Source organism: Parambassis ranga, chromosome 20, assembly GCF_900634625.1.
Source record: "Parambassis ranga chromosome 20, fParRan2.1, whole genome shotgun sequence".
In the NCBI taxonomy this organism is placed as follows: Eukaryota; Metazoa; Chordata; class Actinopteri; family Ambassidae; genus Parambassis; species Parambassis ranga.
The window spans coordinates 9,178,304-9,203,262 of record NC_041040.1 but is presented as its reverse complement, the minus strand read 5'-3'; the positions used below and the strand labels follow the sequence as shown (position 1 = coordinate 9,203,262).

At 40.4% G+C, this 24,959-nt stretch overlaps 1 protein-coding gene across 1 annotated transcript in view; it reads right to left on the bottom strand.

Moving 5' to 3' along the window:
- The window catches only part of LOC114453579 (golgin subfamily A member 6-like protein 22), an 81,072-nt gene that overhangs the window by 22,321 nt on the left and 33,792 nt on the right, over positions 1-24,959 (bottom strand). The window contains exons 8-21 of the mRNA XM_028433531.1: positions 23,257-23,376; positions 18,652-18,819; positions 16,942-17,121; positions 11,680-11,763; positions 11,186-11,353; positions 10,954-11,037; positions 10,095-10,262; positions 8,026-8,256; positions 7,692-7,922; positions 6,306-6,407; positions 5,975-6,051; positions 5,608-5,752; positions 5,381-5,479; positions 4,075-4,312 (exon numbers count right to left, since the gene is read on the bottom strand). Of these exons, the coding sequence (XP_028289332.1) occupies positions 4,075-4,312; positions 5,381-5,479; positions 5,608-5,752; positions 5,975-6,051; positions 6,306-6,407; positions 7,692-7,922; positions 8,026-8,256; positions 10,095-10,262; positions 10,954-11,037; positions 11,186-11,353; positions 11,680-11,763; positions 16,942-17,121; positions 18,652-18,819; positions 23,257-23,376 (2,095 nt within the window). The remainder of the gene's footprint in view (positions 1-4,074; positions 4,313-5,380; positions 5,480-5,607; positions 5,753-5,974; positions 6,052-6,305; positions 6,408-7,691; positions 7,923-8,025; positions 8,257-10,094; positions 10,263-10,953; positions 11,038-11,185; positions 11,354-11,679; positions 11,764-16,941; positions 17,122-18,651; positions 18,820-23,256; positions 23,377-24,959) is intronic.

Below are 24,959 nucleotides of genomic sequence, written 5' to 3'. Positions count from 1 at the left end.
TAAGGCCACACTCCATGCTGTGATAACAGTAGTGGCACAGATTGAATGGAAGGAAGCTAAAAACCAATACCATAAAAGAAGCAAAAAAAAAGAAAATCCACATTTAATAAAACTATGATTAATTTATGGTTTTGTAGTGTCAAAACTGTTTAAACTGAAGCCCTAGGAAAATTGAAGCTGCAACTGGAATTGATAAATATTTAACGATGCACAAACACTTGTATTTGTGTCTATGTGAATCTACGTGCCCTACCTTGGCTATTTTACTGAACCTCAAGGTGAAAGTTGGCTATGAATCTCAATAATCAATAAAGCAGAGATGTGAAAACTTGAGATGGAGATCAAATTCGTATTCAAGGCATTAGTTTTGAGGTGACCTCGGTGACACCTCCCACCAGGGGAGGCCACAGAGAGAGCAATTAGCTGCACAGACTGACCGTTTACACAAACTCTCCTAGCACGCATAAGCAATGGTGCACACACAGCTGATGCACACACACAAAAATTAAGCAGAAAAACAAACAGTTACCTTCTTTTACTTAAAACTTACAGCAATATTTAAGTCTATGGACAAAAATGTGGACCTTAGCAGGGATTGAAGACCTAATGTTGCCACCTGATTCATAGAGCTGCACAGGATTGGTGGATTTCTTGACACTTCTTAGTGTCTAAAAGAAGAACAGGAGTCCACGTTCTGAGGTCTGCGGTCTTTTACAACCTGTTTTTAGTGGCTTTATGAGTTAAGATATCACAGTCGTCCACAATCTAAGATCTTCAAGTCCCTCACTCTTTCACTTTCTTGACCCTTTTATTCTGGCTTCACAACTTACGGTATGACATTAGTCCATAATCTAACTCTCTCTCTCAATCTCTCCCTCTCAACACTTTCGTAGAAGCTTCAAAGACCATCATACAGCATCAGCCTATAATCACAGATCTACGGTCAGATTACCCTGCTCTCACAGCTAACCTTTAACATGAGAAGGATGAAAACCTTGCTAACCCTGAATCAGTGGTTGGGGCTAGGCTGGGCCCTGCCCGGCCCTCATAAAAGCTTCATAAGGCTTCATGGGAGCTTCCTTTGGCTTTGTTGGGGGATTCGTAGCTGGCTAAGGTGCTCCCGAGAGACGTCCCAAAGCCTCCCAAGACTCCTTCTCTCTCTTTCTGAAGTTTCATGGGCTTGCAACACTGCTTTTGGGTATAAGCCAAAAGGTGCGGGCACACAGAGCCGCACACTGTCATGCACACAAATACACCACAAAAAAAGGCACTCATATGCACACAACAGTGAACACTCACAAAGACAAAGACACACACGCATAGACTCTAAAACTCACACACGTATACCCCAACACACTCCCCTCTTGCTCTCTCCTCTCCGCTTTATTTACAATCCTCTGGCAGCGGTACAAGGGCCCGGGGCTATAACACACGGCACCTAATGCTCAAACTGCCAGGTAATCTCATGTCTGACATCCCCCTTTGATAGAAACTGATCAATAGACTCTTGTAAAGGAGTCATTTTCTCTGATGTTTCTACCAACCACTTCTCTCTATCTCTAACTCTCTCCCCTTTTCGCTCTTTCCCCCCTTCTCTTTTATTAGCCATACATTTATAATTCATATTTCAGCAGGGCTGAGTTTGCTCTGAGACAAAGAAAGAAGGGGGGGGCTTCTTTGTGTAATAAAGAACAATAGTGGTGAAATGATGGGGAGAAATGCCAGTGTTTGCTGCTGGTTCCGGTGAACAACAGTTTTGGGGATCGATAGAGTGTGAAATGGGATTATAGCTAGTAATAGAGGTGAATTGGAGGAGAGAGGCCTGTGCACGTGTGTGTCCAGGGATTGGATAGCAGCACACACACACACGCACACACACACACACACACACACACATGCACACAATAATGATTTCATCATCTTTAGGCAGATGCACATCAGCAGCACAGAGGGGTGGTAATATCACATTTCTGTTTTTGTGGAAGTGTGGAAATACGGATACAGTGTTTTTGTTTATGTGGTTATTTCATTTGCCGTCACACAGCATCACATTTATTTTGCATTATAGCCAACCCTACAACACATCTTATTTAAGATGTAAGATGACACTATCAGTCATATTTGAATATTTTAAAGATCCATCCCTGCATGAATTGCACAGGTAGATACAATGGAAACGGCATTTAGATTACAGCACCTATGATTTTCTACAACAATCTCTTCTTATCTTCTATGCCTTGATATGTTTTCTGTCATTGCCCATTTATAATGTATGTTCTGCAGAATGCTGCACGCGCTCCACACAGCCTAGCATATACTGCAAGAGCCATATGTGACAAAGTGACAGCAAATTTGACACATAGAGTCATATGCCAAGTTTAAAGACTTTTTTCTATCCCTTTTAATCACTCCCTTCTTTTCAGTCTCTTCATTCTATCCTGACACAGTCTGATTGAATCCAGCTCCCTTCAGACACTTCAATCTCATCCATGTGACACTTCCCTGGTTCCCTACTTATTCTCCTCTTCTCTGTTTCTCTCCTATCTGGCCGCACAGTCCTTTCAATATACTGTATTATCCATCATATCCCAACCAACTTCATGTATGCACCCTGTAAACTGCAGTGTTAGGAACCACAGGACAGACACCACAGAAATGCCAGTTCATTTGTAACAAACACGAGCAGTATAAATTCATTTATAATACTCATGATTTTTTTTTTTTAGAGCGGATATTGGCTGTTCATTGCATTTTTATTCACCACATGAATAATTCTGTAGAGAGTAATATACAAATGACTGGATATGAATATACATTTCAGGTTAATAACACACATAGAATAATGTAAAAACATGTGAAATAAATGTTGATGATTAAGCTTTTCTGGTTCCTATAGATCCTACTCTTTGTGTATGTGTATACTTTTCTAACCTTTGTATTTTCACAATTCACTCCGGCCTAAACCACATCTGCTGTTATCAGAGAACAAACAAACAGAATCATCACGGCTCAATGTGATGTTTTCATAACGCAGAAAGAACCTCGACTTGGGCTTCATGTTTTTTGGCTTTCATGTTCTTTGTTCCTGACAGTAATTTCTCAAGCTGACTCCTCACCCAGTTTATTCTGACCACTGCTATATCCAGGTAAACAACGTCGCCTTTGTTATAATAACGCATCTTTATTCTTCTTAAGTCATAACAATAGGCTCTAACATTGCTGGGCTGTATTTGCTGAAGGTAAAAGCTGAATAATATGTGGTTTTGTGTAGAGAGGAGAGTTGAGGGAATGCGTTTTGATCACAGACAAAGGCCAAGCTACACAGCGTTGTCCTTCTGTCTCTATCTTGTTAATGAGCAGTGTTCAGTGAGCAAGCCAGCCACTGTCTGCCACAGAGAGAGACCTCAGATTCATCTCTCTGCGGACAATAGGTGATTGTGTGTGCATGTGTGTGTTTGTACCTTCGAGAGTCAGTGTGTATGTGCTAATTAAAGCAGTGGGAGTTGGGAGAAATGGCTGTGAGCGTGCGTATGTGAGGTGTTTGCCTGGCGTGACCGTAGATGTGTACGTTAATTCTTAATGAGACATTTCTGTGCCCAGAGAGACCCAACCATCACCATTCCTGCACTGACACACTACTACAAAGGCCACCATCGGGCACACGCACACACGGACGCACACACACATAAACCAGATCATTACCATACAGCTAAAGCAGTGCGCCATTAAATCAAACCTCTATCTGCAGTGTGTGTGTGTGTGTGTGTGTGTATATGTCTGAGTTAACATTGCGTGCAGAAAGCTAGCAACTGAATCACCACATTTCTAGCTAATTTGCGCTAACTGATTGAGCTAACAGCAGTGGTGCTGGTTCTGCAACAAAAGGCAGGTCACACCGACCTCCTCTAGCATGCATTGGGCTTGTTGCCTAAAAGTTAAGCACCAGGCAAGAAAAGTAGGATGTTGAGTTGTCTTGTTTATAAAAGACTTCATCAGACTGAGCATGCTTCATTTTTAATGAAAATGTATTTGTTGACGCAGCCACGAGTAACTGATCTTTTTATTGACTGCTACCTGTGACTTTGTGCTTGCTGCGTAGCTCCTCCAGCTCGTGGCTCAACTGTCTGATGTAAGTGCTCATGTTATGGTTCTCTCTGACGGCGCCCCTCATCTTCTCCTCCTCCTTCTGTAACTCCTCCTGAAGCCTCTGCAGCTCTACTCTCTGCAGATCCAGCTCCCTGCTCCTTTGTGCAGATTCTCGCCGGGCCTCCTCCACCTCCTCCTCTGACTTCCTGAGCAGTGTCACCTGCACCTACAGAGGAGCAATAAACAAGTCACATATGCATACATTAAGAGCTTGGGGCCGCTGTTCATGTCACATATCTTGCAGGACTGTGTTTAGAATACACTGCCTTGCTGCTTCTTTTTATCCACAGTAAACCTTGAGTGAAACTTTAAAAGGAGAGACTGCGGTGGCGGACATGAAAGCGGACATTTAGTACCTCACCTCATTCAAATTTCAAAAGCAGGTCCAAACTGTTTGTGCGGGTTTCGCTTTATCACTTGTTGAAAGGCAGACTGTGGTCAAGCATGCATACTGCAAACTTATTAGAAAACCTTTCACAGCACATGACTTTACATTTATATATCACACACTGAACATGTAGACACATGTGTTTCTGACCCACTGTGAGAGATGCTAGATGAGAGATGGAGCTTCTTTGGTTTGTACTAAAATCTGCTCTTTTTTTGGGATTAGTTAGAAAATATTTTTTATTCAAAATATATTATCAAAATGCAATCTTTCCCTTAGCCAGACCATGTATGACTAAGCATTCATGTAAATCATTAAGACTGTGTATAATTATGTATGTGCATAATGATAATGACTAATAATGTGTATATGCATAATACATGTGATGAATGTAGATGTTGCCTTCAATATATGTGTCCCTACATGACATGAACTCATTATGTGGTATTCCACAGGGATGATGGCTGAATGAATGGACAACTGACAGCAACAGAATATAATGCATGTGTGTTTGGAGGACTAAAAGTGTGCACGCATATAATCTTATGTTTCACCGGCGTGTGCCAAGGGGTGCACAATTTAACATGCAAAATCAAATATTATCCCATCCACTTATGCATTCAAGGCTACATGGACACACACACACACACACACAAACCCAGTGTGTCCAAGACTGCCAGTAATGTTGGCACTCTGCCAGGTTACAGTCACCACTTTGAGTAATTTGAATATTTAGTGTCCCATTGAGCTCTTAATTGGAGTCAATTTCACCAGCCTTGGCACCGTTTGGCGCTTTAATTAATGGCGAGGCAATTTGTTTCTGCCAGGCAATCACAGGACAATCACATGAGTGGTAGATGTGTGGTGCCCGTGGAGGTGGTTGGAGTACTCCTCTTTGGGAAACTTGAACTGGATCCCCCAGCTCATTCCTTTAGTTCTTAAAGGCTGCGATCAATGCGTAGGCAACATTTTATGTAAAGAGGCTTCTGAATCCATAAAGCACCTTTTTGCCAAATTTATATGTCTTTTTCTCAATAAAGAGGCAGGCAAGCAGATGTATATGACTTAAATACCTTTTGTGTTGTCCCCAGCTCATGTTGTAAGCATGTAACTTCCTTTTTCAGACGTTTCACTTCCTGTTCCAGCTGGCTGCGAGTGCTCTGGTGCACTTTGTGAGACGCAGCGAGATTTAGCTTCAGATCCACCTTTTCCTGATTTCTATTTAAAAAAAAGAGTAAAAGAAACACACTGTCCTGATTAAAACAATCCAAATAATTTGAATACACCACATAAAATATAATGTCCCACTGTTTGCCATTTGTAAGTAGATCTTAAGAGAATGGGGAGGGTGGAGCAGATGAGAAGGGCATGAGAGGAGAGACAAGGACAGAAACCAGGATCAGCAGAGGAGAATGAGAGTTTTATAGACTCTGTTATTACTGTCTCTCCAGCTCTGACTTCATCTGAAGAATAGCCTTTTCACACTCCGCAAGGCGTTCAACCTGCTCAGTACAGCGCTGTAACACACACACACAGAAACACATACAAAAATGTGAGCGCCAGAACTTTTTTTTTGTCTGTGTTATATAGATATTAACTCATTCAAATGCTGCTGTGACTTTTTAAAATACATCTGGAATGTAAGCAATTTTCTCTCCCATTCTCACCAGTGAACATAACATACTTAAAATACTAAACTGTATGAAAACTATTTAATGCTTTATTGTGATATAAAAATATATAGAATTTGAAGTACTATGCAGGACCTCACCTTCTGTAGCTGTTGCCTGAGTTTGAACAGGCTGAGATACTCCTCATCAGAATGGGAATGGTTCTGCTGATAGAGCCTTAGGTCACACTCCACTGTGAGTTTCTATGAGTAGACAGACAGTAAGTAAATAAAGGGGAAGAAAAATTTCAGACATTAAATATATAACCAAAAAGCAACTAAAAATCAGACAGAGAGAAAGAGGATGCATTCATGATAAACTGTATTTCAACATTTAATGCATTTTACTTATTTGTGTATTGATTTGCAAAGAGAGACATGGTTTTCGGTGTTTAACAAACCACAACACTAGAAGATAAAACATTAAATATTTTATACTATCTATATCTTCTTGTAAAAAAAAAAAAAAAAAAAAAAAAAGCATGCACCTCATTGCTGGGAACATTGCCTATGTTCATTATGCCAAAAAAAATTGCTTAATATATCACTACGCTCTATCTTAGTCTATTAGCTGCTGTCTTTTTATAGGCAAATTATGTAACTAATTCAAAAGTAGACATCTTTGTAGGAAAGCAGAGAAATTTAACTTGACTTCTACTGTTCATCTTTCTCTTTATGTCATACTGAAATATTTTCAAAGTCAGAATACAAATGATCCAGAAAGGAGACAGATTAAAAACTATTTAATTTCTTAACCCTTGAATTTATAATACTCTGACCTGCATGTTGTTTTACAGAATGCTTTAAAATCGCAAATTAATACTAATCATTTTTTTTTGTTTAGATTTCCTTGTAAACTGGGAATAAAGACGGCGGTGATTTTAGGGTTAGCTGAGCTCAACAGTGGCATGAGGTAGCGAATTAGCAGGATGTGAAGCTCCATAAGAACTCCTAACCTCTTGATAGGCGCCTCACAATCAAAGTCATTAGCCAGTGTAATAAAGGGCCTGAGATACAGCCATTCTTCAACAGCCTAACTCTTTTATAACCAACAGATTAAAGTTGATTGGATTAAAATGACATTCTGCCCGTCTGACCTTGGCGGCAGCAGTTAAGTTCATCCAAATTAAATTTCTCCGTAATAAAGATGATTCATTTGTTGCCTGACGTAGTAAATATAAAACAGAAAGAAAAAGGAGAAAAGATTAAGTGACACATGCCAGTGCACACACACACATAAATACACACACAATACAATGACACACATACATATACACAAGAGTATGCTCATGCATGCACTCATAAAGCATTTTTGGGGTGTGGAGGTGTGCATGTGAGAACACACCAGTCTGAAACATCTATGTGATTACATTTTTCTTATTAAAATCTAAAGTGACGTGTTGTGCAAACTGCATACATTAATATGCATATGCATACTATATGCCTACATGACTCTATGCATGTTTGCAATGAAGCGTGTTTCCTTGCCTGCTGCTGGAGTTTGTCCTTCTGATCCTGCAGGGATCCTATCAGGCTTTTAAAATGGTCCACTTTCTGCTCACTTTCCCTTAGTAGGTTCTCCTTGGCCTGAAGCTCATCTGTCAGCTGGTCAAGAGCCTCCTGTGTGTTCTCCCAATGGCCAACCTTCTCCTGGTACCGCCGCTCCAGTTCAGCTAGTTCTTCCTTCACCATATGAGTTGTTGATTGTGACTCTTTAAGCTGCCAATATCAAACACAGTGAACAGAAAATTCAAATCAAATGGAATCTTTTTGAATGTCTAAGCAGACAAGAGGGACATTTTCTATAAGGTACACTTTCTACCTGTTGCTGTGAATATCGTAGTTCTTCTTCCAAAAGTTCCACCTGCCCCTGGACCCTGTGCACCTTCTCTATTGCTGCAGTGTACTTTTGTTTAAAAATCGCGGCTGTTTCTTTCGTCTCCTGCGTTTGGAAATGGGCCTCTTTTAGCTCATCCTTGGCTCCTTTCAGCTGCTGATGAAGAGCTTCAATTTCAACCTCCTGCTTCTCAAGCTTCTGTTCAAATGTCTTAACCTATAAGAGGGCACAGTAAAGCGGAAAATCAAGTGATGATGCACAGCCTTATAAAACTGAAATTTCGATAGAGAGATGAAGCAAATGCAAAGAGTAAAACGTGTTGCAAGTAACACAGGAGCAACAAATAGTGTGGTATAAGAGGGCAATAAATGATCTTACAAAACTTAAATGCTACAGAAACATCACTCATCATCATATTGCTACAGTGAAGTTTGCATGATGCAGAAATTCACAGAAATTTCCCCAACACGGTTCAATATGCTGCTCTGCTCTAAAGTAACCTCTGTCATAATAAAAGGGAACCCAGGAAGTGAAACCAGGCCTAATCCTAGCGTCACACTAAGAATCCAACCGTAGCTCACCTTTCAAGGGAAGAGGTTGAGAAAGTTAAACCCGCTCTAAGACTCAGCTTGAGTTCATCCATGTTAATCCCGATGTAATCTGGATCAGAACATGAAGGTTTACAACTAATGACAGCCAACTAGTTAGATTTCAGTGGTTCACCGCAGCTTGGTTTAACCAGGGATTAACTGGGCCCATCCAGGACTAACACTGGATAGAAGTCAGCCTGACTGAGCAGAGAACTTGCTCATGCAAAGGAAGAAAGAGACACAAACCAGAGAAGAGGAGAGGAGTCATCATGTCTGACTCTCGATTTTAGAGTCAAAAAGTGAACAAACTGTGTAGGTGTACGATGGCGTGTGTGGACTGTTTAAAACCACTGACTCACTGCCGGTGCACTCGAGTTTATCTGTGTGTAATGGTGGTGAATAGTGAATGTTTAAGTCAGGGTTATCCAAGGTAAGCAGTCTCACAAACACACAATATACAGTAAGGTGTTACATACCAGCGTTACTTTTCATAGTTGTACGTATTATTCTGTGTCACAATATTTGTTTCCCTCCCTTTAATGAATCCACTATCTTACATCCAAACACTAATGGTGGACTTTTCTCTGTTACCGGATGAAAGGCCTCATAACAAGATGTAATGGGGACACTATGGCTTTCTTGTGACCATAATCAGGAGCTTGTGCTTTGGGGAAACAAACAACCCTCATTAAACATGACGGAAAACACATTTGACCCTCCTGGCCTGACGAACCTCATTTGGCCTGTCGCTTGAGTATTCATGGATGTCACATGACTACCCAAGCTGACCCTCAGTTAATAATAACTTTATTCTTCTCAACTTCTTTTTTTTCATCTCTGTCCATGTTTTTCAGTCTGTATTCACGTTTGGGTCCAATTAGATGTGAGAGGTTGACAAACAGTGGGGTTAGCCTGTCTTGTTTAGTAAATCAGATGATGTAGATGGGGATATATGTAAGTTGACTACTAAAGCCTATTTGCTGTAAATGTGTCAGTTTGCTGTTCCTGGCAAAAAAAAAAAAAAAAAAAAAAAAAACTCTTGACCAATTTATTGTCTACTGCAATTTAGATCACCCACACTCAGCTGAATGTAAGTGCCTCAAAGTGCCTTTTCTTCTGAATTAACACAGTACGAGGGAGGAACGGCTGATTGACAACTGAACACACAAAAAGACTTTCCTTCATTGTGTCAGAATGTGATTCGGACTTAAACTGTCCTTGAGCTCTGTGACCTCTGAATCCTTCAGCCTGCTGTGTATTTGGCTGAGCTCAGAGTTGTTCTGCTTCAATCAGCTGTGTAGCAGAGCACTGGTTTCCCTCCAGCATTTCACTTCAATCTTGTGAGCCTGTTTCACAGCTTCCAGGTCATAGTTCAACTGATCTATAGAATTCACTAGAGATTTCACCTGTACTGAGGAAGGATGAGCAAAGGTGAAGAGAAGAGGAGCAAGAGTTCTTTCTTACTTGTTGCTGACTAATATGGAGCTGATCGTGCAGCCGCTGTTGTTCTTTCTCCTTCTGGTCTTTAAGGCGCTCAATATCTCCAACCTTTTCACTTATCTGACAGGCCTCTTCCTGGTACGCTCTGACCTTGTGGTTCAAGTGTCTTACCTCTCCCTCCAGTGCCGTCACCTGAGTGACAAGAAAGAGAAAATGATGAAACCTAAAAAGATGATGGAAATGGAGAAAAACAACTTTATACACATAGGCAGACAGAAAAGACAGTGAGGGGGTGGCAGTAGCCAAAAAGTAAGGGCTTGAGTCAGTGAGTTTCCCATTTTAGTCTCAGGACCAGCTGGGGAAATGTAGGCACAAGCAAACATGAATGAGTAACAATTCCCTTTTCCTTAGCTCCAACTTTTGAGGAGCCTTTGAGCAAGGTGCTACACCTCCCACTGCTCTATTGGAGCTGCTCTGCACTCACAACAGGAAAAGTCTGTTGCAGGTTTGGGCACTTCCCTCGAGTGGATGTGTGCAACTCTGTGGGTGTAAAGCAGGGCATTGTTTGCGGAAAAACACAAGGGTGCACTGCACACTCAACCTAGCCTCAGCATATGAAAGGGAAAAAATAGTATGATAGGTTTAAGACCCTTGTAGTACTACCTAGCACAGAATTTAAGCCCTAAGACAAAAAACAGAAAGAAAACTAAAAAAACAACCAATATTTATATGGCATGAAACTGGAAAATGGCAAAAAATGTTGTTTGAAAAGAAACTGTTATGGTCTTTTATAATTTGCACATTGTTTGGTAAAATCTTTACATATTGCAATATGATAACTGAAAAGAATGGAACATAAATCAACGTAAACAAGCCACCACACCTGTTTCTGTCTAACTTGATGCTTCTGTTCAGCCGCCTTTATTTCAGCTCTGAGCTGCAGAATTAACTGCTCTCTGCTTCGAACCTAAACACACACACACAAAACACTTAAGAATACATTTCAGGGTGCTACATGTATGTGTTAACAACATAAGATTTTGCTACATACTTCTGACTGCACACTCACACACACACACATGCATAAACACAGAGAGAGAGAGAGAGAGATGGACCTCCAGGTGTGAGGTGTGGAGTTTCTGGTGGATCACAGCCAAGTCAGCCTCCAGTCTGTCTTTGGTCTGGCTGAGGTGGACACGCTCTCTGCTCTGGTCCTTTATGTTGGCTTTCAGCTCGTCTCTCTCCTTGCACAGTTTCTCCAAATCCTCCTCTTTCCGAAGCAACTGTCAAATATGCACCAAAATTAAGTCGCTCAGTCAGCGCTCCAATCTCACAGTCTTTTAAGCACCCACATTAGCACAACAAAAAAATTATTTTAAATAAGACCTAAAGATGTAATAAAATCATATTCACTCTAGAGTTACAAAACACACTCAACATTAACCACTACGAATTATGATTCATTAATTAATTCTAATTCTGCTCCATTATCACACACATATTACTGTAACTGCCTTACTTCAATATGGCATCAAATTAATTCAGCTAACATTAATATGAATCTTGAACATTTAAATAAAATGGTGAATAAAGAAGCCAGTGTTTTTACCTCTTTCTGACAATCAGAGTGCTGCCTCTTACTTTCTGTGAGCTCCTTCGCCAACGCACACATTTTAATCTCCTTTTTCTGTATCTGTGAGAAAAAAAAACATTTGTCTCAAAGTTACAGGATGTTTTTTTCATATAATTGATAGTCACGGATTCTCTTTTTCATAATAATCTGGCAATGAAATTTGTATGGGATTATATCTTCTTGATTCACTAGCAACACAAACAGTATCTCAGAAAACAGGGGAACTTAGGTCACTGTTTACAGAACCTGAGATAAAATATTCCAGTCTTGTTTTCATATTTATGTTTAAGGTAATGGTGGTGGTGGGTGGATGACACAGTGTACAGAGAAAGACAGTTGTTTATGCTTCTTCCTGAGCATACGGCATGTCTGACAGTTGCTTGTGTTTGTCTGTTTCCTTGGTGACCTTCCTTAATTACCCACTTGAGCATGATGCCAAATGAATGTGTGAGTGTTTTTGTGTGCATGTCTGCACGTGCTTTTTATGTGGGTGTAGTTCCTCACAAGTTAACCCAGAGAGAATGTTTTGGACTTTTAATCTCTTCTGTCTGATCTCTTCTATCTTGTCAGGGTCTTTGTCTCTTTGAAGTCAGTGAAAATGGGCAGGTTTGAGTTTCTAATATTTTCCAGAATGTCCACAAGTGTGACCCTCATAAATACCTTGCAATGAATACTGATTCCCACCTGATGAAACGCCACATTATAGTGTTTTTTTTTTAAATAAAGCCACTACCTTATCTTACTCCACTGCACTGAAAAAATGAGGAAAATCTTGCAAACGAGTAACTTCTTCAATTTACAGCCCTTCATGCTAAATTGAGTCAAAGGCACACTCACTCTTTCTCTGTCCCTCCCCACCTCCTTATCCGTCCTGCATGATCCAGGGATTGTTTTGACCAGAGTTGAGGGCTCGTTTGTTACTGTCTGGGGGGATTGATGGAGTTAACTTGGCTCTTTGACCTTTAACCTCTGGCTGTCGACGGCCAGGCTCACTAAACACACTAAACCTGAGCTATGGCAAGGAGAGAGAAGGAAAAAAAACAAAAAACACTGCACAAACACATCTATGCACGTAGCAGCTAAATCACACATGAGCGGGCGTTCATGTAAACACTTAGACCCGTACAAATACCCTTGACAGAAGTAATACAGGTTGTGTTTTGCATTCCAGACATCAGATAAAATAGTACAAACATGCAGACACAGGAAAAAAAAACTGACCAAAGCTTTCGTTCATGTATCAAATGCAAGTCATTCAGCTAACACAACACTCGCTTCCTGCCAATTTTTTTAAATCTCAGCTTGATTTATCTTTGAGCGTGTATGTGTGTGTGTGTGTGTGCGTGAATTCCCAATGTGCACGTGTGATAGGCAGAATGGATGCTGATAAACACTGGAGGATGTCGTGTCAAAACAGACAACTTGTCAAAACGACAAGCTAACTAGGTCAATCACAAAGTTTAAGGAGAAACTTTGGAGTGGAGCTTTGGTTTATGCATATCTCTACATGGATGTCTATGTGTGTGTGATAAGCTCCTGAACGAATCTGCAGGAGGGGACCTCCAATATCGAAGGTATTTTTAAATCAATGAGCTCTTAAGTGTATCTTAGTCTCAATGTGTTCACACATAACGCACGTACACAACACTCAGCGTAGATAGAATCCCTACTGACAGGCAATGACAAGATAAAGAGAGGGAGGAAAAAAAAGGGGGGAGAGGACGACAGGAGGGGGGAGAAATAATATTTGAACAGTTGGGGGTGGAGGGAGTGGTGAAGGGGGGGGTGGGAGGGAGGGAATAAGAAGGAGAAGTGGCAAGGTAAGAAAAGAAATGAGCAATAAGCGAGATCAAGAGAGAAAACACGGAGAGAGAAAAATCGGTAAGCTATTGTGATTGTTGTAAAGCATTATGAACAGGGCCGACGTCTGTCCATGTCCAACCTTGAAGGCTTGAACTGCTTTCCTTCAACTGCACCACTCATTTTGTCTCCTTTTATTTCTTGTTTGCTTTTCTCGCATTGCTCAACCCTCTTGTCCATTTACAATAACACACAATATTGTGTGCCTAGGCGCACACATTTTAGATGCATACTTTTGGACTGGAAAGGTGTCCTGCTATTGTATCCCTGTTTCCTTTATAAGCATGCTCTGCCTTTCCAATGGACCACAAATGCCCTTATTTTGAAAAAAAAAGTAAGACGGTCATTCCAAGAGATATTTGTCTATTATCGCAATTCCTCAAATAAAAGGGTGAATTGTAAAGACGTTTTACTGCCATCTATTTGTGTGTGAAACTGAACAACATCTGGCACAATATAGGTCACCACCAGACACCAGACATGTTTGGTGGCACCGTGGTATACCTTGAATTCAGAAGAATTATTGAAGTTTATTTAGAAATGGTAGGAACCTGCCTGTTGGTCATTAGTCACTGAGCCAGTATCTTTACGCTGGAGATAACAATGAACAAGCACAATAAACAACTGAAATGTGGAAGGGACGTAAAAGTTGGGTGTTTCTTTGGATGCAAAATTATTATGTGTCATATTTTATGCTGTTTTTCCGGAGATGCCGTATTTAAAATACCATTAAGCATGCAGCATGGGGCTATAGATGTCACTGCAGTGGGAGATGTAAGGCTTAACATCTACATGGAAACACCCTGTCAGTTTGGGAGAGCTGTTCAACCTCCTTGAACAAAAAGAAGATGCAATGGCCCAAGCTGTTGTAAACTGAATCCACAACCCACCCACTGTCTCACTCATCCCTCCCTGTTCTGCTTCCTGTGTGGATTTTTGACCTGCCTCTGGAGAAGTGTGCAGTTGTAGACAGCTGGTCCTGGGAAGATGCACTAAATCATCTCTGAGACAAAGCCCCTTGTGATGTTAATGATTTTACTGCTTTCAAGTCTCTCATTGGGGGAATTTGGAACAGAACAACACTTTAACCTCATGCTGAAATTACAGCAACATGTGCTTATTCACATGACAGTGATGTGTGTGTGTGTGAGTTAGTGAAATAGAGAGAGCTACTAATAGAGATGGAAGATAAATAAAAAGGAATTTAGATTAAAAAATAGGGTAGGGAATTAAGGAAGAACTTTGGGGCTTAAAATATTTCATTTGCAAACATGACAAACATGTGCTTTTATTTAATAGATTTCCTGAGTCATTTCTGTTGTGTTATTCACCAAACAACAGACCTCAGTTGGACTGTAGATGAGTATCAAAATGGTAAGTAAAATATTTTAACTTTCCTATCAAGAAAGTTGCCGAATGAATGAAAACACAGAAAATAAAGTTTTAAATGATCTCTAAGACATAACCTTGTCCATTTCACAACAGTTTCTGCTACTAACATTTTTCTTAAGTGAGTGGATGACTTATTCTCTACAGTAAAGGCCAACTGCTTTCCTATTCTCCTGAGCAAAGACGTGTAAGGGAAAGGGAGAGTGGATCAGCAGAGTACATTTAAGATGAAGGAGAGAGTGTTGACAGTATTTGTTCAGCTGTGCTAATGTTAGGACATTTAGAGCTGCAGAGGAAAATACTTTATACAAAGTTCTCTGTTTCACTTTAATTTGAGAGGGAGCAGGCGCACTCACTGTTCTTAACATACACCTACTACTACTACTACCACCACCACCACCGTCCACACAATGACGGAATGAAGTGTGCATGAGTGATTGCGAAGCTGCAAGTGTGTGTGTCCATTTGTGTGTGCGTGTGTGTGAGACAGAGAGAGAGAGAGGAACAGAGCTTGTAATAGATCAGAGAAAAAACTGTTTCGGAGCATAAAGCAAGGCCAGATGTGGAGCAGAAACCAGATCCCTGGACAGAATGTAATGGTCCATCCGTTGACTTAACCAATCCAAACATGAAAGACACACAACCTCACACATATCCTCGTGCACACACACACACACACATCACAGTCATATCACAGTCTTAAAGTTATTTTACATAGATCGTAGCAAGTAGTGCAACATTTGACCCGAACTTTCCACGTTGCAGCACTGCATTATAACAAACTGCTAGTTTGACTCAATAGTGTCAGCCTTGATATGACAACAGCATAATAGTGCTTAGTGGAAAATAAAGACTTTTGATTGGATGTGTATTCAGCATGTACAGATTTTCAGAATGTACTTTCACGTTTTATTTTCCTACAAGCCAGTTGATTGAGTTGCCAATCTAAGCGTTGCTCTTTAACATAGATGATTTGCATTTAAAGAGTTAAATCTCTAAGCAGATATTTTCATCATGTAGCATGACAAATCTTCACTCCTCCTGAGTGAGTGGATTACAAGAGGTTTTAATTAAAATGTTTTCCCTATAGCAATAGTCTGTTATATATCATAAGCTATAGACCTTGCAAGTTAATGTGTACTCTATAATCAAGGAGACTGTTGTAACAATAGCCTCAGTGATAGCCAGCAAACCCTGAACCTAACCCTCACCTTAGAAATATGGTGAAAACCTGTATTGTCATTGAAGAGCCTTGCCAGTGAAAAGGACAGAACCTCATGTGCTGCTTCCCTTTTTTTTAAGCCCTTGAAATTCACTGATGGCTTATGGAAAGTATATTTCCAATTGGTTTGACTGAAGGTTAAATGCAAACAACTAAAACACTAACGCACAGTGGCATAAAAAGGTCTACAAAGCAAAGTAGCATGTGATTTGAAAGTTTTTCTGTAGTCACATCCACCATTATTATTGAAATGTTAACATTTTTTTGTAAAGTCCGTCTTCATCAAAAGTGTGTTTTTAATAAAGGCTCTAAATATCCGTACATCCTATTACGCATTATCTAAAACCTTTATTATCAGCACCATTGTAGAAATAGACAATGCCTGTCACAGTGAATATTACATATGAAAATTTCATATTTAAATGAATCCCTCACCTGTGAGACCCCTCTTATCAGCCCCATTGTGGGAAAAGACAATGCATCACATTAAAGTGAATATAATATTTAATCTCTGCTCCTGTAAAAACTGTGTATCTTTTAGATTAATTTTTTTTTTCTTGACATTGTCCACTTTGTGTCGAAAGTGTTATTTGAACCAGTGAACAGGCAGGCTTTCTTTATATCATTGCCAACAAGTCATGGTCAATACTGGAAAGTCAAATGAGCTTGTCTCACTCTAATTGTTACAACAGAATGACTAAGTCTGACAAGGAAGGTTTTACAAAAAACTAACATTGAGTGAAGACCTTGCAGAAGAAACCAATTACCTTCTTTTCAGTAGTGCGGTGCACATGAGTTAGTTCCAGCTGCAGACGCTCCACCTCTTTGCTGGCTTTGTGCAACTGGTCCTGGACCTCCTGTCTCTGCTGTCTGTCTGTGTTCAGACTGGTTCTGGTCTGATCCAGTGTCTCCCTGATTTCATTCAACATGGACTCACTTATCTGTAACTGAGAGATGGACCAAGACAGATGACTAAGTACTGTATGTCAGCTTATCTGTGGTATAAATCATTTCCGAAGGCTGTGAGAGGGACAAACAGACCAACAGCTCTGAAAAGAGCTGCGGAGGAGAAGAATGGGTGAAGAAGATACAAGACAGACAGAGAGGGAGGAGATGAAAGCATAATTCAGACATGTTTGCCTCCACATTGTCTCCAAGGCAGTGAAAGGGAACATCATAAAGGCTTTGTGCAAGGCTATGGAACCCTACGGTTACTGCTCTAACTTAGGACCAATAAAACAGCTCCGCTACTCATCATAAAGGAGCAGGACACTAACCCTGAAGAAGCGCCTCCTAAACCTTAAACTGAGAGGTAGTGCACTATTTGTTTAAGATAAGATAAGATAAAACATTATTAATCCTGGAGGAAATTCTTTTGTGAAATACAAATAAATTACGAAAACAACTTAAATACACTCACGCTGTGTGGGAGCTCCTCTGGCAGGCTGCTACCCCGTAGGCCGCGCCGGAAGTAAATGCATTTAGTACCAGACTGTACACACATGGCTGGTCTATAAGGCTGTGTAGCCACTGTTTGTTCAGGGACAAGTAACCCCAGAACATGAGTAACATACGCAAATGCAAATAGTGTTAAAATCATCACTTAAACATCTGAATAAAGCCACGATGTCAAAAAGGTAACAGGACTATTAAGCTAGTTTAAGAAAAGTGAGGGCTTGAAGTCAGTATTCAAGAGTGTGTTGCTTTTATGGTGAATGTATTTCATTTAGTCTGCTGACAGGCACACACGCTGTTGAAACGCTAGCAGCAGACAAATGACTTGGTTTGGTCAAGGACACAGTAAATGGGTTAATTTAAGTCTAAAACACATCACTGCCATACACCACCCTGATATACCTAGAGGGGGCAAAGAGACGGAGAGAAAAAAAGAAGGCGAGAGAAAGAAATACAGAGAGAGAGGGAGAGAATAATAAGAACGAGAGAGAAAGGACAGTGAGAGAAACCTAAAGGCCATTCCATTCATCATGCGTACGACTCTTTAATGTTCACATTCATTACCACTGGTTCTCATTGGGGCGAGAGTGAGGCTGGACAAGGAAGATGAGAGAGAGAGAAAAAAAAGACAAGAAAGAGAGCAAAACAGAAAAATAATGAATGGGAAGAAAATCAAAACAATGTTTAACCCCTCCCCTACTCTTGTTCCTTCTAATGGCTAAGTGATATTCATACAAACATGGTTCTTTATTGTACAATGAGCCAACCCTCAGTGGAGCTAAGATGGTGGCGATGAGTTATTAAATATGGAGAGAGGGCAAGAGAGGGAAGGCGGAGGGAGGAGGGGAAGAAGGACAGATGATTAACTGTGAAGGAAGTAAAAAATGAGGAGAATTCCCCAATGCACCTGACTGGATTTGATTTAGAGAACGCTGCCCAATTCTGTTCCTTATTTAAGAAGAACTCCCCTCCTGTGTGTGTGTGTGTGTGTGTTTGTGTGTGTAACTGAGTGTAATACCTACTTCACTCTGTAGTGTGGCCACAACTTCTTTGAGTTGTGTATTGTGCTGGACCAGCTGTTGAGTGTGTTTCTCCTTCATGGCCAGTGTTCTCTTCAGAGAGTCCTGCGTGGCTCGCAAACCCACCACATCCTGGTCCAGGTGCCTCACGTGATCCTCTCTCTCTTTCATCTACCACACGCACACAAACACACACAGACACACACACCCAAGAAACTACTATATGAGCACATAGACTACACAGTACATGCACAAACCAACACACACCATATTTAACATTCTTTAAAGGGATAGTCTGTGAACTTGTGAACTCTCTTTTCTCTTCAAAGCCACCAGACTGCAGTAACATAAAACATAGTTTTATATTGCAATTATAATTAGAATTTACATGTTGAAACACCAACTTCAGGGTTCTGTAAGGTAGAATTACCTTGTTGTGTCAAAGGAGTCTGGTGGCTCTCTCCTCTTTGGTCACCACCAGCTCCAAATAAACACAAGATGATGACTAATCTGGCACCAAAATGCCAATCTCAAAGGTTCAAAACAATAATCCCGAAAACCAATTGTAACATCACACTAACAATACCCGCTTCTTGGCACACACAGTAAAAAGCCCTTCTTGTAAAAACAACATTCTTACTGTATTCATGTTTGTAAATGAAGCATCCATACTTACTGTCAATAAAAACATGCCCTCTAAGGAAATTACAGTCGATCTCATTTAAATTCATGCACACAAAATAACTGTTGTTTTGTGTTACTGTACATACATTAATACAACGACATAACTAGGGTAAAAAGATCATTTCAAAGGAAGCAGACAGTGGTTGAACTCCTCACCCTGTGCATGATTGTGAGTGTGTGTGTGGGCCTGTGGTTCAGAGCCCCTTACCAAATCAAAGCCCCTATTCATTAGCGCTGTGTTAAATGAGCCCTGTGTTAGATTAGTTAGGCGGCTCCACAGACAGTCAACATACACACACACACACACAAGTAGAGACCCTTGCATGTTGCTGTGATTTAGGATTTGTTGAGAGACAAACACATGCAAATATAATGACCCAGAATACAGTCTCACACATATAGTGGGTACCTAAAGTGCAGCATCCTTCTTAACTTCTCTCTCATCAGTCTGGGGTCAAGACTTGAGTCTTGGCACCGACACAACCCACCTCTGCCTCCATGAAAGAGAGCTCTCCAGACACACTTCCAGGTTTATATATCATCCAGCAAAGTGTGACAGTGAGTTAAAGGTGGTCTTTTATGCAGTTAAATTATCTGTACTGTTGCTAATGGATGGAAACAATTACAAGCAATGGACCAGACAGTATCTGGGGCTACAATTACTCTTTTATCTGAATATAAAGCAATTTTAGGGTGACTATTGGGAAATAAAATAAGACAATAATGAGGGAAGTGCAGGGCTTTAGCCAAGTTTTACATATTACACAAGTGGGTACATGTTCATCCTCTTTATGTTAACCCATCTATAGTGCAAGAGGGAGCCGAGACATGAAGCAAAAGAGGACATTTTCTACACATTTTAATTATTATTATTATATATATTAGCCATGTTAAATCAAGTTCAATGCTTTACTGCACTAATGTATGACTACAATTCAGACTGTTAGACACACACAATATTTCATATACATTATCCAACACTTTCAATAATTTTTATAGAAACTAATTAAATGCATTAAATGAAAACACACTTCTGTGTCACTGTAGTGATAGCAGGTTTTAGGAATCTTTGTTAAAGAGCATCGAAGAGAGAAAATTATATACTGACTAATAAAGCAGTGTCCGCTGCAAAGACAGTATGGATTCATGGAGAGAAAAGAAAGGGGAATGTAAAGTGACTGACTGACAAAGCACAAAGATGTATCTGCACTATTGTAGGCTTTGCATACAGTCCATACATGACACAAGGGAAGACACAAAGCACGGGTTGCCTTGTAATCTCGAGGATCATTTCACATTCAGCTGATTCGTCTGATGCACTTTTTGTTAAATTAGTGTAACTTCTCTTTACAATCCAATAGCAACCAATTAGTTCAGCAGTTTCACATTAAAACAAAGAATATTAATAATCTGTGGAAGCCATAAAACGCTAAAAACATCAGCCAATCCTCCGGGTGGACCCTGCACGGAGTATTGGCTGGTTGTCACTCTCTTCCTGCTCTGCGCGCACCAGAGAGGTACGTGCATGATGGCCGAAGTCACAGACATGCTCGTCTTCAGGTAATGTGCGTCCATGTCATTGGGAGGCGTGGCTTCGGGGTGAGCTCCGAGAGAAAGGGGCGTGTTTTTACTGTTGAAATCTGGCTGACTCTCACTGAGTTTTCAAAATCTCCTACCCCACCTTTAAAAGATTGCACTATTATTGTGCTTTTTAGGAACAAACTTTCATACAAAGACTTCTAACTAAAACAGGGAGTCTGGATAAAAGCTGAACTGGCTGCATGAGCGGTTCTAACACACAAATCACAGAACTGGGATCAGCCAATTTACAACAAAATTAAATATTTTTAGCCAACAGGATTTCTCCAGATTGCTGCACAGACAGCAAGTGTCACAATCACAGTGATTCCTGAGTCTACTTTACTAGCACTATTAATAGAATGCCATTTCCATCCGCAGTGTTACATGCAATAATATAAAATGGTGTTGTAATAATTCATAGGATTTAAAATATGTTACTACGATGCTTTATGTTAATAATCCGACATACATCACGACTATATCTAAGTGCATTTATTCTGTTTTATGGTGGACGATTATTGTTTCTAATTTGTTACGTCTAGTTTTTGTCTAGAAATTATCTATAATCCCACCCAAGGGTGGGTCATTCACATTCTGCATCGGCTTGCAGGACTTGTTACATAATTAATACATTACAGTGATTTTTCCCGTCCCCAAATGTGCCACCATCTGAGATGATTAAAAGTTCCCATGTGGTCTGTGTGAAGTCTTAATTCTCCAGTGGGGGAGTATAGGACCTTGGCTGGAAGTCCGGAAGAAAGAATATCAGATTTGTGATTTTATTTCAAATGTGTGCTTAAGCCTTGGACTTTCATATTAGTAGAGCTCCTATTGAGAGAGAAACCTCAATCTGATCAAGTCTCATTACTTTAGCAATCAAAGTCTCGTCCCCGGGGTCCTCCCCTCACAACTCCAGCCTCCCACCTCCTCCCCTCTCTCTCCCCTTTCTTTCTCTCTTCCTAGCCATCATATGTTTTTTACCACCAAAAGCAGAGAGGAGGAGAAAGGGAGAGTGGCTTGCACAAATCCTTGATTGGCCAAAGTCTATCCTCCATCTAGGATTACGAATAGAAATGGAACATTTGAGGACAAAAGAAGGAGGGGTGAGGTGGAGACAGAGCGGAAAAAAAGAGAGAGATTGTGTGTGAGCGAGAGATGTGAGTTGTAGAGTTATGGGCACAGAGAGAGAGAGAGAGAGAAAGAGAGAGAGGGTGGCTAATATAATTGAATTAAAAAGATGGAGCGGGGCCATTTCTAAGCAGGTGGGAGTATGGAGTGAGAAAGAGCAGGCGAGATATTAACTTCTAATAAAAGAGAGATTAGAAAGTGGCTAGGAGGACTGCTCTGTCTTTACCTGTGGGAGTGACGGCCCCCACATAACCTTTCACTGCAATATGCACACTGATATTGGCCGCCATATTCTGAGCATACCACACTCAGACAGACAGACAAATACATATACATGTGCATACATCTGCACATCTGCACTCAAAAAGGACCACACATACTATACACATACAGACACATATACTGCATGTGACATTTGTGGAGTTACAAGCAAAACGTAGTGCATGTAATGCATTATCAGCTCTCATTCAATGATCCAACAGGCAGCAGCCATCAGATAATGAAGACACAGCTCTTTGGGAAGTCGCTGCCATACAGACAATTAATTAACTAATTGGTCTAATGAGCTTGTTAATGCCACGGGTTTTTGGCAGCCAGCGTGAATACATTAACAAGGCTAATTCAATTAAACAGGTGCAGATTTCACAGCTGCCTCTCATGCACACACGCAAATCCTACAGGTGTTGTGTACTCGCTCGCTCCATTTGACTCTGATGTCTTTCTCAGTGAAACCTTGGCATTCGATCAAAAGCATAATGATATGCAGATCAAGTGGTGTGTACTTGTGCATTTGTGTGTGCAGACTATGTCTGTCAGTGCCTTGTGCCTCAATGGGCCGGTGTGCCTTTGAATCAAAAGTACAGCTCAATAAGCTCTACCAGCAATGGTAATCTGTATAATTGAAAGGGTATAAAATAAGTGGGTGGAAAACTGATTGAAGCATTATGATAGCACAGTTAAATTAGCTAACAGAATCCCAGGGGTCAACCAATAATGTTAGCCAAGGCTTCAGAATGCAATGCAATACAATTAGTTTGCTCAGAAGCTTTTTGTTATACATTCATGTGTGTACTTGTGTTTGACAAATTGCATATGAAATAAACTGATTTTTTCTGACCCATTCTAATTGGAGGTAATACATTTTCCAAAAGTATGAGGTGTAATTTAAACAAGCTTCAGAGGCATATGCTTGTGTACACGCTGCATGCATCTTACCTTTTGTCTGATTTCAGTTAGCTCCTCTGTTAGCTGGTTAATCCTTCCTTCCTTCTCCTCCAGTCTTCTCTCAAAACAGACACTAAGCTCATTCTTCAAACACACCATTTTGGTCTCAGCCTGGAACACAGACAGTGGATATTTTTCATTTATTGTGAGAAACTTTGGTTTGCATTTAACATTGTGTATTTGAAAATAACATGATATTATGTGAAATTAGGAAAATCGATGTGAATTTTGGTGCCAGTCTGGCCCCTGAGAGGCCGATACTTAGCAAAGCAATCACAGCTGTTGTTGTCAGCGGTGCTGTACCATGTAGATTCTACACATAAGAACAAAGCAGGTCTTAGATTATACCCACTGTAATAAGGTACAGAATAAATTATGCCTCAAGGGCACACTCATTATGAGAAACATAGAGGCATAACACTGTGAAACCTCTGATGTCCTAGAGCCTGTCTGAAGGTGTTGTGCTGATAAAGCCTTGATTTTACTCCCTCGTGGATGTGCATATAGACACCTGGACACCGCTGCTGCACAGTTCTTATTATACGTCCATTCAAGTCTGCTTAAAGGAAGTCTCCCACGCACAAAAGGTCAAGATCTAGAGGAACATTGATGCAGACTTTCTTTCTTTTCTCTGGATGCTCTGCTTGCGCACGTCTTTGTATGTAGAGGTTGTGTAAACTGATGGTGGGTACACAGACATCAACAGCGAGACTTGATAATGTAATTTCCACCACACAGAGTCTCATGTACCCACAAAAAAAGTATAATCCAATCATGTGTCTTTGTCTTGAAGTGTCTGTTCATGGGGATTTGATAGTTTGTTATGTCAGAAGCTACAGTCATTGCTCCCTCACAGGCAGTTAGCTAAACTCTGCTGGAGATGATACCACTGATTAATTTCCTCCATCTTCATCGCCTCCACCCCTTCCCCCATCCATAGGTCTGCTTTCTCTCCCTTCCCCCCCTAAGCCTCTTCAGCCACTGCTGAATATTAAATCAGTCCCCCCTTTTTTAATTTCCAGATAACCACCGTTCATTTTTCTCCTTGTGTCATACAGCCATGACATGGTGTAGCAGCCTATATATTAGGCATGGCTGATGTGAGTTATTGTTATTGTTATCATTTTTCCATTTACTGCTTGTGTGTCCCACCACACACTATGCATGGCTAAATCATTACCTGTGCATGTGATTCAAATATCAAATAACACCATTAGTAATCTGCAGTGAAATTTCCTATCTTGACAGTTAAACATGTTGCTGTGTTTAAGAACCAAACAGCACAAAAATATTTTTTTTCCTATAGTATAAACATCGCTAGAGGTGTTTCTGTTGTGTTTGTTTCCTACAAGCTAACAATGAAGTCTCTCTGTGTGTCTGTGAATACATTTTAGCCAAGGAGAAAGGATAGAGGTGCATGTATACTGCTGTAGTGTGAATTTATTTTTTTTTTTAATAATTTTTTACTGTACAGCTTAGAGACTTTTATTAAAGAACTAACCAACACACAAGAGCAACTCTGTACATATATATAGTGCACAGTGGATACATACGCACTATATTATTCTGTGTGTAAATTCTATGTGCAAATACACACTCCATCGACTTAATGTGTGCACACGTGTGAATACAGACGGACAGACACACACCATAGGTGTCATCACTCAATGTCCCAGCTGCAAATGAAATCTCAT